The sequence below is a fragment of the Magnolia sinica genome, chromosome 12, assembly GCF_029962835.1.
Source record: "Magnolia sinica isolate HGM2019 chromosome 12, MsV1, whole genome shotgun sequence".
Taxonomy (NCBI): domain Eukaryota; kingdom Viridiplantae; phylum Streptophyta; class Magnoliopsida; order Magnoliales; family Magnoliaceae; genus Magnolia; species Magnolia sinica.
Window position 1 is genome coordinate 46,904,376 of NC_080584.1, and position 19,285 is coordinate 46,923,660.

The following is a 19,285-nucleotide window of genomic DNA, read 5'->3' on the forward strand; positions in this document are numbered from 1 at the left end:
TGTATGGTTTTGGATATTGATGATGATGATGATGATGATGATGGACCCATTGACGGTAAGGCCCATCGTGATGAGAGACCCAACCATACGGTCATACATGGCCTAGATCAAAATAATAATAATAAAATATAATAAAAGATATCCAAAAAAATTTTGGGGTATAGTGGACGTTCTCTCTTTGTACGTTGGAACGTCCAGGGAGTGACGTTCCTCTCGGGTGGTAGACTCTTAGGAGTTTCACCACCCGGTCAAGGGTTCGAGTGCCAATTGGTGGTGAAATTCCACTAGCGTGAGCGTGTGGGGTTTGTGTGCGTGTGTAAATTTTTTAAAAAAAAAAAAAAAAAAAAAAAAAAAAGTATGTGACGTTCCTCTCAATCCTTGCATGCAAAGGACTGTGGGACCCACAACAGCCCTACCATGATGCGTGTATTCTATCCAAGCCATACATCTAGTTTAGCATATCATTTTAAGAAATAGAACAGAATTGTCCCGATTAATATAGCTCATTTGGGCCATACCATAGAAAATAGTGGTGATAATGACACCGACTGTTGTAACTTTCTAAAGCCCACGGAAACCCTCTTGGGCTTTACAGTGGACCATGCTCCTGGGTCTATCATGATGTATAGGTTTAATCTACACCGTCCATCTGTTTCTTCGGATCATTTGAGGCCATTGGCCCAAAAGTAAGACAGATTCAGATCTCGGGTGGTCTACACCACAGAAAATAGTGACGTCCACCATTGGGGCATGCTCAGGGCCTACCACAATTTTTGTTTTCCATCTAACCTGTCCACGAGAACACACAGACTGGGGTGAAGAGAAAACATGGATATCAAACAGGGACATTTATCGTTTTACTTTATTTTAGTTTAGCCCCATGTTGCTCGTAGCATAGTGCACTAGTTTTTGGTTAGTAGTTTATCTTTTTACCCTTCATAGATGGCATCTTACTGAATTGCAATGAAGATCACCATGAGTCCCAATTTTCAATCGAGTAATCTCGCACATCATGATCATCCCGCTACGAAGCTCAATCCACAATTAAGCAACGAATGGACTGTCATCCCTCAAGCAGGCCATGAGTGCCAATTTTGTAAATATCATTAACAGAAAAATACTTACAGCTTTTATCTTTTTCTCTATTGTTATTATTGAACAAAAATAGTTATCACGCCAAAAGAGCAAGGCCATGAGTCCATAAATACAAGGCAAAAAGAATCCATTGGGAAGAGCTAGACCCGCCCTTTCACAAATCACCTGATCGTTGATCACAACCGATGGTTGAGAGGACAGTTGGATCCTGTGTCCAATATTCAATTAGTATAACTCAACCTGAGGGCAGCAACAGTTCAATCAAACATTGAGTCGAGTATGCTCTAACACGCCCACACATCATAATCGCACACGAAATCTGAAAACATGCCTTCGCTTTGTTTGATTGATTGTAAGCAATAAAACTGATGAAGCTTTTTTCCTTGACATGAATCTACCATCACAAGTTGAGACTGTTCATCATTATATCAATGTAATCATATAGTTATCTTGACTATGGCTTAAATCAAACCATTTGTCTTCACATCAGTCTAATTGGGTCATTGATTTTCAATGTTGGCCAAATCGGAAATGAACCAAATCAGACTATTCATCTCCAATTTCAACACAACCAGACTATTCATCTCAAATATTGGTCCAATCGGGCCGTGGATCTTCAAATTAGACTAATTAGACTGTCTTTCATATATGTCCAATCTAAACGTTTTTATTTTTTATTTCATTTGAATTGAAAATCCAACCATTAATCTTCAATTTTGGACTAATTAGACTGCTCATGTTTGAAACATGTCCATTTTGCCATTTACCTTGTGAGATTACATTATTTACTGATATACAACTGGGTTTGGGTGCATGCTTTATGATTAGGTATAAGGTTACATTTTTCAACATGGGATATCCTAGTTACCTCGAATAACTCATTTTTACTTTGATCTTAGTGATCAGGCCATCCATCAAGTAATTTTCTAAGCAAGCATAGTATTTTAAAAAAAAAAAAAAAAGATATTATGTTTAATATAAGGTTTTTAGTTGTTAATTTCTTCACTTTAAGCATTAAAAGTGTTCTATTTTGTTTGATGGACATCTGATAGTTGGAATCTTATGGTCCACCACTTATGCCGGAATGGAATTTTGGCCAAAAGTGGATGCTACTAGACAGTGGAGGGGTGGTTAAGGCTGGTATGCGTTGGGCATTGAGAGTGTTCTATTTTTGCTTTGCCTTTGCTTTCTACTTCTCCATTTTTACAATTTTAAGGATGAGATGGTTAAGATCATTTAATTGAAGAAGTGATTCTTTAGAGAAATAACAATCCTTGATCATAGTGATTCTTTAGAGAAATAACAATCCTTGATCATAGTGATATAACAATCCTTAATGAGTACAATCAAGCTGACGGTTTTATCTATTTTTCAAGAAATGTGTTCATACTCTTAGCATCGATAAATGTATTACCAACTGGGCTGAACTGAATGGACATCTCTGATTAGGGACATTGACAACAAGTCCAAATGGCAACTCACATCGCTAAAACAAGAAAATGCAGAAAAGCAGGGAGACTGCCTTTTTTCTCCACGTTTTAAGTTGTAGTGCCTCATCCACCATAGACAAGATATACATTTATGTCAATCTGGACCACCAACGGCCCACTGGCAGAGCATATGCATAGAATTCACACTGATTGCATGATCGTAACCAACTTGAGGCTATCAAACAGTCGGTATAAATTAAAATGGCCACCCATCCAAAATCAATGAACAAAATATTTGGGTTCAGATTGTTCAATGAATTTCCACCACAACGAGACCCACGATTTGGGCAGGTTCAGATTGGATTCAGATTGCCGGCAAAACCCTTTCTCTGGAAGTTCCTGCGCTAAGAAGCTAGGTGGGGCCCACTTTGAAGTTTGTGAGAAATCCACCCGTCTATATGTTTTTCCAGACGTGTTAGGAAATGAGCCCAAAAATGAGACTGATGCAAAACTCAAGTGAGCCGAAAGACAGGAAATAGTGAGGATTGAACATCCACCATTGGAACATTCGTGGGCCACAGGAGTTTTGAATCGAGCTTATTTTTTGTGCTTTCAGTTCATCGCAGTAGGAATGACCTTATGAATGATTCGGAGGGCATATAAACAATACGGTGGACAGGGTCGTGTCCTAACATGATCTGGCAAAACAGATGGATGGGGGTCCTTGCTCTTGCTCCAGTGGTAGACTCTTATGAGTTTCAACAGTTGGTCAAGGGTTCAAGCACCCATAGGTGGTGAAATCCCACTAAGGCGTGAGTGTGTGGTGGTGTGTGTGCGAGTGTTAGAGAGAGAGAGAGAGAGAGATGGTGGATTTCTCATAAACATTCACCGTGGGCATCACATACCTTCTTAGTGCAGGAACTTGCTGGGAAACCTTTTCGCAGGCAATCCGCATCCACTCAGATTCGCACACATATATGCCACATGTAAGGTTGATGAGGCACCAAAAACTAAAGTGGTGAACCATCAAAGTAGTGCAGCCCTTGAAACAGAGAAGTTTAATTACCGTAGACAAATAAAAAGGGTCCTCAATTTGAAAGATAATGATAATGCCATATCTTAAGATCTCGGAAGAAATCGAGACAGATAAATACAGTATTCAACATACCAGATGTTAATCTTCTATACGTATGTCTAAGAATCTGAAATCTCAGTCAGCAATCATGATCAGCTGTGTTTGGGTCAGGATTTGATTCCAGACGAGCCTTCCATTGGCCAGGCCTTTAATCTCCAACATTCTTGAGCCCCTCAGAAGCTGCACCAACAACCAAAATCACTTGCTTAATCAGAATCCTTCTTTGCAAGGGCTTGTGCGGTCAGGTTAGGAATCTCAGGCCCTGTGATCCCTTGAGGAACAGTCAGTTGATTAGCCAGAAGCCCAGATCATAAATCTTTGTTAGTTGCATCAACAGCATCACTTGACAGCTTTTCGGTCAAATGGGCCGCCTCGTCTTTCTTCAGAATTTTGTTACCGGACTGTTTAAATCTTGCAAGGCAAGCACAGGCAGGCCATCCGACAGATAAGCCTCGCCTTTCGACGCACCAACTGAAATAGCAGGTTTAAGTTCCGAACAAGCATGGGTTGCAGCCTCAGGCACTTGTTTTATAGCATTTGGCATTTCTTTCCCCATCTCATTTACACGCCCAATCTGGATCGCTTGTTTTGTCTTGGCTTCTACCTTGGTATCCGTGGGTGCAGCAGCTGCACCATTGGACAGTGCTTGCATTTGAATCGAAGTTTGGTTTTCCTGCGATGCTGTGGACCAGTTTTCAGTTTTGGGTTCTGAAAGTGGAGCCAACATCTCAACCGTTGCTTGATTCTTAAGTTCTGATTGTGAGGCCTGCGCCACAACCCGGTTGTCAGGCAAAAGGATAATCTCGCCCTTGGGCAATATGTTGGCTGACTTTCCTTTCTCAATCTGAGACGTGTGGACTTGAGGGGCAACAAGAACCGCCCGATCAACACCATCTGGCCATCCTTTTGGAAGGGTAGCCTTGGGTTGTGAAGAGCCTTGCGGTGCAGCTTGAGGAAGAATATCATTGGTCTCATCCAGTGGCCCTCTCACAGATCCTTCTGATTGCAGAATGGCAACATTGCACTGAAGAGGATTTGCAGGCTGATCGTTCTTTACTTCCTTCTGGGGCATGACAGGGGGCACCTGATTCAGTGGTTTAGCAGCAATTGGAAGGGGAATTTTGCTTCTCCTAAACATCTTAACATGTGGGGCCACATCATTTTCTGCTGATATAGGAGCAGATAGCCGTGGATCGAAAACCACACCCCTCAAAACAGTGTCGGTTTTGCAAACTTTCACAGTTAGCAAATATCCAGCATCGAACGACCCATCCAGAACACCTGAAACTATCTGACCAACAAATGCACTGTCTTCATCTGCAGTTGAATCTATATTTTGGCATCGGGTTTTCTTTGCTCCATCAGATCCAGGCAGGTCCGATGACTTCTCACCATGGTACACATAGTCATCCTTCCGGGGCCGGCCACGCCCGCGCTTCACAGGAAGGGCACTTTCCGGAGCAGTAGATTCGTTTCGTTGATTCTCTTCAGTCATCTTTCGCAAACTGATGAAGGTCAGTCTGCCAGATTTCAAGTCATTCAATTATTTCCTGGAAAAGGGAACCAATTTGTTGTAATCTCCTTCCTAACTCAACTAACATGAATAAATAAATAAAATTACAGAACTAAGATTGTAAAAATGGAAAAGGAGTGAGTTGATCAAGGATATGATTTGTCCCCAGGTTCCAGAAAACATACACAAGGCACATATGTATGAGGTCCTGACTGCTCATCTGGTTAGCTGCATTGGATGGTCCACAGCTCAAAGGGCACACAAATCCAACTATCCTGATCCACTGGACTGAAGGGTTTCACCCATTGCATCATTTTCTGCTTATTTTAGTGCCTCTTTGTCTGCTGTTGATCGGACAGCTAGGAATGTCCAGCCAGTTTTTCTTTCTTGGTCTGTGATCCAATAAACAATCCAGAACCTAATATCATATGCCACATGTATGGCTTTTGGAGTTCGGACAAAGAAAGCCCAATAAAAACTAGCTGTGTTTTAACAGAGGGATGTGTTCATAATAGGTTGCAAGGGCTCACTCTATTTTTTCATTATTATTTTTTTTTAACTTGCTTTTGATTTTATGAAATGGGAAGTGAGATATTAGCACTCTACCAGTCTTGATTTATTGGGAGCTGATCAGCAGACTTGAGTTCCTCATGAAACCCAAAGCAGCAAAAGCTACAAGATTCTAGCAAGAATCCCAAAAGGAAAAAGTGGATTTTTGGCCACTCCTCTCCTTTCTTTCCTGCACCACAACAAACGAGATGACATGGGCCAAATGATAAAATGACAATTGAGCCCAAGGGTGCCACCTCCCAATTGAATCCTGGTCATATGGGCCAATGTTCTTCTTGTGCAATTCTTATCCTAATAAACAGCAATGTGATGTGGAGTTTGTATCAAAATATTATGACAAGGATAAGAACAGCACCGTGTCATGCAATGTTTGATACAGACCCATAGAAAACTATAGATATTTGAGTGACAAAATATTCTGATAAGTTGCGGTTTTATTTTTTAATTTTTGCCCCATTTTTGTTTTAGAGATTTGCTTTGTCACCTTGGTTCTATTATTCAAAAGGATGTGGGGGATCGCTAAGTGGAAATTTTCCTCCTGCCTCCTGAGTTGTCCTCCATTCACTTTGTGCATATTCAACTGGCTATGTTATCATCTCCAATAAATTGGGGTCGGCTACATTAATCCTGTTCCACCATTCCACTCTTATCAAGAGCCATAACTTCAGTTAGATCATAGGTCATCAAGCCTTATCTTGTACCTCCTCCTATGTCCATTTGGGCCTTCCCCTTGCCCTTTTAGGGCTATGCTATATAAGGCACTTTTTAATAGGGATATAGGGTAAAGTATTGAGCACTTAGAAAGAAACGTGAGAGAGATTTGAGTCTGGCATTTTTTTAGGGCTATGCTATATGAGGCATTTTTTATAGGGATATAGGGCAATTTTGAGATGTTAGAACGAAACCTGAGAGAGATTTCAGTATGGCAAAGATAAAGGCATTGAGATGGATGTGTGAGAAGACTGAAAGACATAATTAAAAGGGGTTGTCCTAAGTTGCCTAGCAGTAGAGATAAAACAACAAGGGGTGGCACCGGGGTTGGCCCTCACCCCTCACCCGCCCCTACTCCTCTAAGCCCTGCCCTGGACCTTGCCCGACGGTTGCCCTAATCGGGCTGAAAGGGCCTTTAGCCATAGCCCGTGCCCCACAAAGCCGGCCCATAAGGAAAAGAGTCACATGATCAAAGTTTTGAAATAGTCCAATCAAAATTTTTTGCTAGGGACCATAAAAGACGAGCCCTGTCATACAGATGATTTAGGACCATTGAAACATCAACCCAAATCCAAGTATATTGAAAAGCAAATGTAGGTTGGATGGGAACCGTTCTTAAACGTTTCTTCTTGCATTTGGCACTACAGTGACTCCCTAAGGTAGCAGCATTCACTTGGTTGATAGGTAGAAACAGAGTGCTAACAATCGATAATCTTCAGAAAAGAAAGATGGTGATTCCCGACATCTATGTGACGCGCATGCAAAATGCAGAATTGGAATCTTTTGGCAGGTATTTGACCATTAGAAGGGCTAAGTTGGATGTTATGGGGTGGGCTTCATGTCTTAAGTCCTCTATAAAATGTAATCTTTTCCCATTGTAGCAGGCATTGTTGGTGTAATTTGCATTGTATTTTTTCTTCGACTCTTTTTAATAAAATATTGTTACTTTCCATTTTTTAAAAAGGACCTGTCATAGGCTAGACCAAGCCATTCATCATTGATTCAAGCCCGGTGTAGCCCTAAAACATGACCATTAATCATTGGCATGAGACCTGCCCTCCAGCCATTAGGGAACGAGGCCCTGGCACTATATAGTCAGACCACCCAGCCCAATGCCACTCCTAAAAATGTTCGAGCATCTTGAGATGGTTGGCCATGTGCTACAAAGTTCAGAGACAGCTCTGGTAAAGAGAGTGGACATTGATCAGTGTTGAACATATTGGAAAGATGGTAGAATGAAAGGCTTTTGAATCAAGGTGCTGAGAAGGGATATAGATGCTTATTCACTTGCTGAGAATAGGGCCTATGAAGATACGTGAAACAGGATTACAGAGTTGATTCAAGTAGCTAGGAGAAGGCTACAATGATAACAACCATGTGAACAACAAAATGACATCTTTGCCTTCTTTTTCCCTCTAGATCAGCAACCAAAATTCACATGCTTATATGCATGTATATATAAATATGTGTGCGTGTGTGTGTATCATCCCCACCTTCATGTGAGGTTAGCAATGTCCCCAAAGCTTTTAATTGACACATGGGGCAATCAACTGTCGATTGAACCTTCCATTCTTTCCTACAACAAGGGACAAGCCATCGTGACAAACTCACACCAATCAGATGATCCTAAGCATCTGATCATTAACACGCAGAATGGACCGTCAAGATTGAAACAAAAAAAGTCCAATCATCATCTTGAACCATCTATTTGGTAGACCTCATTTGCATTGCTTATGATTCCCAAGTAGCACTATGGTTGATAATTCTAACCATGCGATCAATGGCTCATACAAAACAGGGCCTCATTCATAGTGTTGGTATCATCCGACCAGCATGATTCTTGCACCAAGGCTTTGTCCCAATGGTACTTTTGAGTGAACCATCTTGATTGATGACTTGTGTGCTTTTCAAAAGCTTCAGGGGCGTTCCCATGCTCCTCATAAAGGTGGGGACCAGTGTTGTCATATGTGATCACGTATGCCATTTGGAGACCACGAACTGCATATGCCATGGTGGCATAAGCAGTTTTTGTTTGTAGTGTTAGCCATTATGCAGTTGCACAAAGAAATGGTATGTTCAGTTTTTGTACCATTGGGCATTATGTGATGGGACAAAGAAGTATGTGAACACATTAGCCATAATTATGCAATGATGCCATCATAATGTCTCTATGGTTGTGACCGACCCACCCCCCCCCCCAAAATGGGCTCTCTCATACTTTCTAAGAGTCTCTCTTGACTCTCTTATATGCTCACACTCTAATACTCTTATTCCCACTTAACTAGTCAACCCTCTTTACTCCTCTCTTACACCAAGGGCTTGTTTGTTAAATCTGAATTCCAAAGTCTGAATCTGAAATCTGAATCTTAAGTTTGAATCTAAAGTCAGAAAACAAGTGGTGAATTTAGAACAACCAGTTTGTTAACCAACATCTGAAATGTTTGAAATATGTTAATTTGACGCATTTACCCATATGAAAAAATTGTGATTGAATCCCTACTGTTAAAAACTTCATGGATTTCACCGAAATGTTTATTTTCCATCCAACCTGATGATATGGTCAAAAAGATCTCGATGAAGAGACCACACAAATATCATCTTAATCCAAAGCTTTTGTAGCCCACAAGAAAATTTTTAATGGTGGGTCCTTACCCTTACTGCGGTGGTAGACTCTTAGTAGTTTCAACACGTGGTTGAGGGTTCGAGTACCCATAGGTGGTGAAATTCCACCATGGCGTGAGTGTGTGGTGGTGTGTGTGCATGTGTAAAATAAATAAATAAATAAAAATAATGGTTATTTACCACTATTTCCTGTAGAATGGTCCATCTGAGATTTGGAGCTACTTCATTTTTTTATTAAGCCCTAAAATAAGCTTTCAATATGGATGGACGGTGTGGATGTAGTTACATACATCACAGTGGGCCCCATAGTCGTGGGTCTCACCCATCTCGGTGAATCCAAGGTCGCACATATCCGTACTCCCATTTCCGGGCAGGACGCAGATATCAGAAGCAGATTGCATCCTACCCCCGCCTAGACGATAATCCATCCGGGCAAGGCTCTGTGGGTTTCACCGTGATGTAAGGGTTTTATCCACGCCATTAATCCCTTTTCTCAGATAATTTTATAGCATGATCCAAAAAATGAAGCAGGTTCAGAGCTCCAGTGGACCACACCAAAGGAAGCAATAGTGATAATGACACCCACCACTGAAACCTTTTTAACGGCCACTATGATGTTTTTTTATCATCCAACCTATTCATAAGGTCATGTAGACCTGGATGAAGTGAAAACACAAATATCAACTTGATCCGAACCTTTTGCAGCTCCCAAGAAGCTTTTAATGGTGGCCATTCAATCCCCACTTTGTGGTCCACTTAAGCCTTGGTTTTGCCTCATTTTTGGGTTCATACCCTAAAATGATATGTAAATAGGGATGGACGGCGTGGATAAGACCTTTACATCACGATGGCCCCGACAGAGCTCTGCCCGGACAGATTATCGTCCGGGCGAGGGTAGGACGCAATCCACTTCCGTAGATATCCTGCAAAAGCAATTGACAGGAAGTTCCTACGCAAGGATGTTGGGTGGGGCCCACTGCATTTGAGAAATCCATTCCGTCCATCTATTTTGCGAGCTCACTTTAGGACGTTTGACCAACAATGAAGTGGATACAAAACTCAAGTGGGTCACACGAGGGGGAAAATTGGGGAAAGAAATTCCTACCGTTGAAACCTTCCTGGGCTCCAACTTGATGTTTATATGCTGTCCAAACCATTTACAAGGTCATTCCCAATGGGATGAAGTGAAAACACCAAAAGGATAGCTTGATACAAAACTTTTATGGCTATAAGAATGCTTCAACGGTGCTCACTGAATGCCCACTGTTTCCTCTTGTGTGGCCCACTTGAGTGTTGTAACACCCAAATTTTAGTCTCATGTCCTGAAATGATCACACAAAACGGATGGACGGGGGGAATTTCTCACAAACATTTATGTGGGCTCTACCCAGCATCCTTGCGTAGGAACTTCATGCGAAAGGCTTTCGCATGAAATCAGAGTCCATTCGGACGGGGACTGCATACTACCCCCACTAGATCAAGCTAAAGACGAACATCACTATTAAAGGGCCTTGTGGGGCCTAACATGGTGTATATGTTTTATCCACACCGTCCATTTATTTTTTCATATCATTTTAAAAAATATGAAAAAATAAATAAATAAATAAATAAGGCAAATCTAAGGCTCAAATGGGCTGCACTAAAAGAAACAATGGGAATTGGGGGCCTACTATTGAAAACTTCTTGGGGCCACAGAAGGCTCTAATCAAGCTGAATTTTGTGTTCTCCCTTCATCCAGGTCTATGTGACCTTATGAAGAGATTAGATGGCAAATAAGCTTCACGGTGGACCTCAAGAAGGTTTTAACAGTAGTCATTCCATTCCCACTACTTTATATGGTGTGGTTGACTTGAGCTTTGAATGTGCCTATTTTTTTTAGATCGTGCTTTAGAATGATATAGAAAAGTTGATAGATGGTGTGGATCTAACACATAAATCATGGTGGGCTAAGAGAAGTGTCACACGTTAAAAGTTGGGTTGTGTATTACATAAAGGAGAAAGGAGAGAGGAGAGGAGAAAACCTCTAACACGTTGGGCAATTTTGGATTTTTTTTTTTTTTTTTTTAAGTTCGCGGAGTGCTTTCTGGATTCACCATTAAGCTAGACCTCGTTCGTCGAAAAAATTTGACATAAAATTAGGGAGCGCTTTCCATGTTCAGCATTAACAAACGCTACTAAACACCAAACGCTTTCCGAATTCCCCATTAAGTAAAAATATTTAGTGTTAACAAACATACCCTAACACTCATTCCACTTAACTAGTTAACTCTCTTCTTACTCTAATACTCTCATTCTCTCTTAGTCTTACCATTCCTACTCTTAGTCTAATACAAAGAAACAAAAGAAGAGGAAGAACACATCAAAGAGGAAGATGACTCTAATGATGATGTCAATAACGGTGGAATGTGCCACAATGGATTAGGGATCAATGTGTATAACCAATTTTGAAATTTTTTTATTTGAATTTGCTTAATGTATTTCTAGTTTAAATTATCTCTGTTCAAAATCATATCAATAAAATTTCTATGTTCTTTTTCACATTTTTTAATATATGCATTCACTTGAGTACTTGTTAGTTGACTTGTTATAGTCTAAAAGATATAATAAATATAACAAATTTTTAATAAAATAGGTAACCAAACTATAAAAAAACCAAATCCCCACACTTAACAGTACTTTTACATAATGTTTTTATACTTTTTTACAAAATTTTCCATTTTTCTTTGATTTTTCTAATTGGAAATAAAATAAAATTGGGGGGCTGTGCGATCGCATATATGCACAGCCCCCTTGGGTCACATGTGATCACTTGTACCATTTGACAACCTCCAGAGGAGATTATGGGTGCTGCCCAGTGTGTGCGTAGTGTATGGTGGACATCGAGACGGTCGATCATCTCTTTATTCATTGTCCGTTTGCTAGACAGGTGCAGAGCTGTTTCTTCAGACTCTTCGACATGCACTGGGTAATGCCAGAATTGATTAGAGAGTCATTCTTACTTTGGCAGATAGTGGAGCTAGGGAGAAAAGAATAAAGCTATTTGGAGACTAATTTTGCCAGCCTCTCTATGGGCCAGTTGAGGGAAAGAAATGGGAGATGTTTTCGCAACAAGTCTTCCAAGGCAATGGAGGTCTTCCAAGATTGTAATTTTTCAAATTTTTTTCTTAAGATGTAGCTTTTGCCCCATCTCAGCACTTATTGTTACCCTTCATATATATCTATATGTGTGTGTGTGTGTGTGTGTGTGTGTGTGTGAGTGACACATGCACATATAGAATGGTTCATATAAGAAGAATATACAAGAACACCAAAATGGTGATTAAAATTGGCCCTGATGGTAAAACTAGTTATCTAATCTCATTGATGATAAAAGGGAATAATCATGGATGCCCAGAAATCTCTCTTTAAATCACATCCACAATCAGCAACTTGGAAAAGATTAAGATGGCCTACTTCATCCCTGTAGGATTCTAGGACCCTTTGCACCATTCAGAATAATCCACCTTGGATGCACACAAGAAACTAAAGGCACCTCTCCTTTGTCACTCTTCAACACTACCAAGCCCTGATACAACATTTTTGCCACTACCTCAAGGATAGTGCTCCCATTGTTCATGCCAAAAATCCATTATGTTAAGCTGTACTTTTGACTGTTTGAAATGGATTCAAGGGTCCCTCACTATTAAACTAAAACATTACCAAATGTAAACATGTTATTATTTGTCCATAGGAGGAATTTGTAATTTTGATTTATTTTGCATATAAGTATCTTGTACTTATAATTTAAGGCAACTTATTCCTTTGGGTAATTGAATATATGAAAGTAATTCTCATAAGCCACTAAACCAAATATACATGTTATATCTAGTTCTCAAGTACATATAATGCAGGGGCATTTTCACACCAGGCTCGAGTCGGGTGGCCTATGGGATGCAAGGGCACACTCAGGGTGGGCGGCCCATGTGAGGCAAGCCCCACCCGTGTGAGTTGGGTGGCTTGTGTGAGGCGAAACGCATGTGATGGGGCCCATGAGGGGGGTTCGGCCAAGGTCCTAACCCATGGGATGTGGGGCCTGGCCTATGAGATAAAGGGATTGATTCGTCATACTCTATCAGTTCGAGCTTTTAGAAGAAGTGCTTAATTGTCCTACATCAAAGTGGTATCAGAGTGAGAGGTCTCGTGTTCGAGACTCCTCACCGGGAGTGATTAATGCAGAGGCATTTTCACACCAGGCTCGAGTAGGGTGGCCTGTGGGATGCAGGGGCACACTCGGGGTGGGCAGCCTGTGTGAGGCAGGTGGCTCATGTAAGTTGAAACACATGATGTGGTGATGCAGGACATAGAAAATTAAATAGGCTATCCAAGATCTCAGGCTTTAGATCATAATAATTCAAAACAATCCATATTAATTCCACATCCCACATGAAAGTCCAAACATTCAATTAAGGGGAATCTATGCGGGTCCAAGCCTACACATGATAGGGCAGGATCAATAAAAAATTATGAACCAAATGATACTCAAAGATAAGAAATAATCATCCACACGTGCATAGTAATCAGTCCCTAACCCAAGGGATTCAGAAATTCCAATTCGGGGAACCCTAGAGTAAGAAAAGGGGCATAAAATTGGAGATTTGAGTAATTTAGGGTTAGGTTCAGGGATTTTGGGTGAAAGAGGAGTGAAAGAGAGGAGAGAGAAGAACCAGAGAAGTACCGCACGCGTGGACAACAACAATGGCCCAGACGCACGTGCATGTGATCCCGACCGCACGTGTGTGGGGCCCACTATTCAGAAAAAAGCCACCTTGGCCCTGGTCAGCCAGGGATGGACTCCAAAACCTCCAAATCTCAGCTCGATCTAATGTACGGTTTATGCGTGGTGCTCCGCCGAAGTTTCAACCCTCCTGTAGGGCCAGATTCTGAAATTCTGCTGTTGGGAAGGGAATTGTTGCAATAGATGATTAATTCGAAGTGTAGATGATGGGGTGAGATGAGAAGAAAGGATGGTGGAAGATGGGTAGTAGAGATGGTGATGGACAAGGGTGAATCAGGATAGATGTGGCTTCGCACCATGGTAATTAACCCTTCGATGAAGGGAGGGCTCGCACCCAATTAAGCTTCACAACTCAGAGAGTAGGAAAACGCAGAATTTTTATTAATCTTCCATGAATCAAAAGAACTACAAGGGGTGCCTATTTATAAGGAAAACCCTATACCCCAAAACTCGTGCCATGTATGCAACCTATTACTTGGCGATGAAGTAAACTAAAATAAAAACCAAACAAAGAAATCTAAAACGTTCATGATGTTCTAAATAATAACAATAAACAAAACCGAAAATATGAAATCAATCCGACTAGTGGGCCACGATCATGAGATCCCATGATAGGCTTTTCTTGACTATTGGACCTATTCTTTTGAACTAAACTTCGTCTTCTAGTTAGGAGGCTCTCCTTGGACGTCGTCATCGAGCCAGATCGACAGTGGGGCCCTCCTAGTCCATGCGTACGTGCGTAGGTGGGGCGGCGTGCATGCGCATGTGGGTGAGATGTCCCCATCATGTAGGGCCCACGAGGGGGGTTCGGCCGAGGTCCTAACCCATGGGATGTGGGGCCTGGGCTATGGGACGAACAGATTGATTCGCCATGCTCTATCAGTTCAAGCTTTTAGAGCAAGTGGTTAATCATCCTTCATCAACATGTCATCAAAGTGAGATAGCTCTTAGTGATTTTTTGAGGTTCATTCCCTCTAAGAATAAGGTGAGGCAAAGCAGATTCATCGGAAGGGTTCAGAGTCGTCAAACCAACAATACATGACAAGCAAGACCAAGGAACACTTCCAAGAGCCTTCTTCTAAGTCCATAGGATCTGAGGTCCTACAGCAGACAATACCCTTTAGGACTAGTCAGCCCCAATATAAAGCAAAAACCCATAAGGGACCAAGTATTCAACAAAGATTGTCATTCGAGTGGTTTGACGGATTCATGTCATGAATCTTGCTTTAAGGGTCACACATGTGGCAAATCAAGTCCTGGTCATGTTCCAATGAACTATGGACCACTATTTCCATTTGGATGGCCACAATTGCTTATAAATGTGGTGCACCAACCCTTATATGTGATCTATAGGGCAGAGGGAAGGAAACAATTGACAAAGTTTTACCGTGTTACAAGAATGCCCCTATGCAAGAGCTGATTGTGTAAACAGCACATGCCATTTGAGAAATCATCTTATTGTCTATAGTCATAGACAGCTGTTAAGATTCTACTTTTTGTTCAAGTTCATGTGGGAATGTTGGTCTAAAGTTTTTTTTTTTTTTTTAAATGTCTAGAAAAGGGTGAGTCCAGATTTCATAGATCACTCTAGGACAAGGTTTTAGGTACCAGTATTGGCCCTCGTACACCAACTTAATAGCAGATACTGCCTTTTTAATGGCGGCCTTTCTTTTTTCTTTTTCTTTTTCCTTTTCTTTTTTGGACAAAAATAAAATAAAATAAAATCCCAAAAGGTAATGGAAATCTTTCAAAAAAGTGCAAGGAAGCTGATTATGTAATCTCTCTTTTTTTCTCGTCTTTTTTTTTTTAAGCTGGACATGTACGAGTGGAATGGCAGAAAAGGATTTATCTAGCCAATCCCAGTAAGTTGGGATAAGGCTTAGAAAATGATGATGATGAGTTGGACATGTACGAGGGGGCAGTAACAAACATAAGGACCATTAGCGGAGAGATACATGAGTTCCCAATTATTGTAGGCTTGCACAAGGGCTCGGCATTGAGCTTGTACCTTTTCCAATTGGTTATGGACGAGTTAATGAGGCACTTGCAGAAAGAGATCCCATGGTGTATGTTGTTTACAGATGATGGTTTTGATTGACAAGACGAGGGAGGCCATAAACACAAAGGTAGATTTATAGAGAGATGCTTTAGAATCTAAAGGATTTAAAATTAGTCAGACTAAAACATAGTATATGGAGTTCAATTTTAGTAACAATAGGAGTGGAAATGAAGAATTAGTTAAGATTGCTGACCAAGAAGTTTCCTATAATGACCCTTTCAGAATCTTGGGTCAATAATTCATGAGCGTGGAGAGATTGAGAAGGATCTTGCCCATAAAATTCAAGTGGGGTGGAAGAAATGAATGTGCCTGTGGAGTTTACTTTTATGCGATCGTCATGTACCACTAAAACGGAAAGGGAAATTTGTAGGATGTCTATAAGACCAGTCATGTTCATGTGAACAGAATGTTGGGCAACTGAGACTTTATGGGGCAGAATGTTGGGCAGTTAAGGAACAACATGTTCATGGGACATGTAGCTGAAAAATGAGAATGCTGAGATGAATGCAATGTTCGTAGAATCGGTATCCTTACAAGTATCGCTGGCTGAGGATACGGAAACATGTATCAATATCACCGATGTCAACGTTAATACCCGAAAATGTATCGTTGGTGGGAAACATTGGGTAAACGTGGGGGAAACGGTGGGACTTTTCAGCAAATTTTCAGGAGATGCTAAAATACACATATTTACATATTTAGGAACTAAAAAATATACAAAATAAATTTCCATTTCATAAGGGCCTAAAGCATGTGCTGTCAAAAACAAAAAAAAAAAACAAAAAAATCAGTGCAATAGCAGCCAAAATGGCTCCATTTCATACCAATAATAACATTAGAAACACGAAAATCACTTAAGTTTTTTCTGAATCAAAGAAAAATCCATACATCCATCCATGCAAGCATGCATGCATGTCTATCCGTCCACCCATCCATACATACATACATTAATGCATACCTCCATCCATCCATACATTCATACATTAATACATCCATCCATGCATACAAACATGCTTCAATCCATCCATCCATCCAAACAACCATCTATCCATTCAACCATCGATCCATCCATCCATCCATCTATGCATACATAGATACACACATATATGATCCATGCATAAATACAAACACACATATAAGATCCATCCATCCATGCATACATGCCCTAATACATACATCCATCCATCTATTGATGCATACATACATGCACAACACATTCGTCCATCCATCCACGATACATCCATACATCCATCAATCCGCACATCCACACATGCACATATCATACATCCATCCATACAATCATAGATAATTATGAAATAAAATAATTATTTTTAAAAAGTAGATAGAATTTTTTATATAATATTTAAAATTTTGAAAAATAGTTTTTACTAAAAATTACAACACATCACTCATTAGCATTCATCCATAAATAGAAAACATTAATATGATTTTCATGAAACAATATCAATGTTTTTTTTCTCATTTTCAAAATTTTAAATAAATTTTAAACATTAAAAAAAAAAATTAAAAATGGAAGAGTGGTCGAAATACACTCCCCAACCAGATCCCCATAAAATTTCCTAAAAATCAAATTTTGTTTTTTTTGTTTAATTTACTGATTTTCACATTATTTACGCACATTTTCCCCCTTCTCGATTTCCCTCCAAAAATTTCAGATTTGATTCAAAACAAAAAAAAAAAAAATTGGAGAGGAGTGCTTGAATCCACTCCTCAACCAAATCCCCAAAATAATTCCTAAAAAACTCAAAATTTCTTTTTTTTTTTTTTTTTTTGTTTTTCCTAATTTTTGTAATTCCAGCCCACCAGGCTTCCGATCCACTCTCACCCAAATTGGAGATTCAATATCCATACAGTATGGAGATGAGGTGCCGAAATCCCCCTCCAAGTTCCAACCTATATGTGTAAAAAAATTTAAAAAAAAAAAAAAAAAAGGTAGAATCTCGTTTTTCCTTTTTTTTTAAAATTTTTTCCCTTATTTTCTATTTTACGCACACTGGCTGATGAAATGGGAGGGGCTGGGTGATAGTGTCGCTGAAACTTTCAATACATAGCATTATTGTACTCGACATGGTGGCAATAACTTGACGATATCAATACACAGCGATGTATCGCCAAGATATCATTGATACCTACAAACATTGTAACTTTTGGGATTTCGATATCGCTACTATTAAACCTAGATGGATGAGTGGCAACACAAGGATGGAATTAGAAGTGAATGCATTTGAGAGAATTTAGGAGTAGGGCCAATAGGAAATAAGACATGGGAAAGTACACTTTGATGGTTTGGTCGTGTGGAACAGAGACTAAGAACTATGCCAGTTAGAATAAGTTAGTTGGTACGAGTTGAAGGCTCTAAAAGGGCAAGGGGAAAGCCCAAGAGGATGTGAGTGTGGTAAGAAAAGACTTGATGATCTATGGTCTAACTAAAGTTATGGCCCTTGAAAGAGTGGAATGGTAGAAAAGGATTCATATAGCCGAACCCAGTTAGTTGAGACAGGGCTTCGATGATAATGATGAGTTGGACATGTATTTGATGGTGTAATAGGCCATTCTTTGGTAAGAATCTTATTTGTCAGGCTGCCAGTGTAAAGTTGAGTACAAACTACAAAGCACCTGATTGACTTTAAAATTCTAATATAACATTCTAAATATCTAATATCAATACATAAGATTATAAGTTCACATATGAGTAATGATTACATAATTACTCAAATGACAAGTTAACAAGTGTAATATACGATAAAAAGGATGAAATGATAAAATGATGTGAATGTTTCAAGTACAATTAAGCATATGTAGATAAAAGAAAACAGCTAATAAATCATTCATGAATAAGTGAACACTGTCGGCCCCATTTGGGTACACTTGAATAGCCCAACAACACCCAAATTTTGTGGAATCCATAGAATTCATCCACTAATGCATATCCCTAATCCATATACACCATTTCCCTCAAGAAATTTGAGGAATTTAAAAAACAAAATGGATGAATAGTGCCAGCCCGATCTGGGTACACTTTAATGGTCCAAAAATGGCTCAAAATTTGTCCATGGGATTCATTCCATTAATGCATATTCCTAATCTATATATATATATATATATATATATATATATATATATATATATATATATATATATATATGTTGTGACGATAGGGCGTCCCTGCCCCTTTAAGGCGAGACTATTCCTGATCTATATACATTATTTCCCATGAGAAATTTAAGGAATTTTTTTTAATGGATGAATAGTGCACAATTACTATTCATCTTCCAAAGGGCCTTGATTTGTGAAAATCAAGCAAATAGGTTCCAATTCTCTTCCTCTCTCCTCTCCAATAAACCTCTGCTCCACG

General features: G+C 39.9%; 1 protein-coding gene across 4 annotated transcripts in view; it reads right to left on the bottom strand.

Annotated features, from left to right (window-relative positions):
* Positions 1–3,568: 3,568 nt before the first annotated feature.
* The window catches only part of LOC131221317 (uncharacterized), a 43,101-nt gene continuing 27,384 nt past the window's right edge, over positions 3,569–19,285 (bottom strand). For 2 of the 4 annotated variants that reach the window (XM_058216533.1, XM_058216534.1), the window contains one exon: positions 3,569–5,180. In XM_058216533.1, the coding sequence (XP_058072516.1) occupies positions 4,043–5,155 (1,113 nt within the window). In that variant the 5' untranslated portion in view covers positions 5,156–5,180 and the 3' untranslated portion in view covers positions 3,569–4,042. Of the gene's footprint in view, positions 5,211–19,285 lie in introns of all 4 variants that reach the window. The other 2 variants (XM_058216530.1, XM_058216531.1) reach the window with 1 other exon arrangement.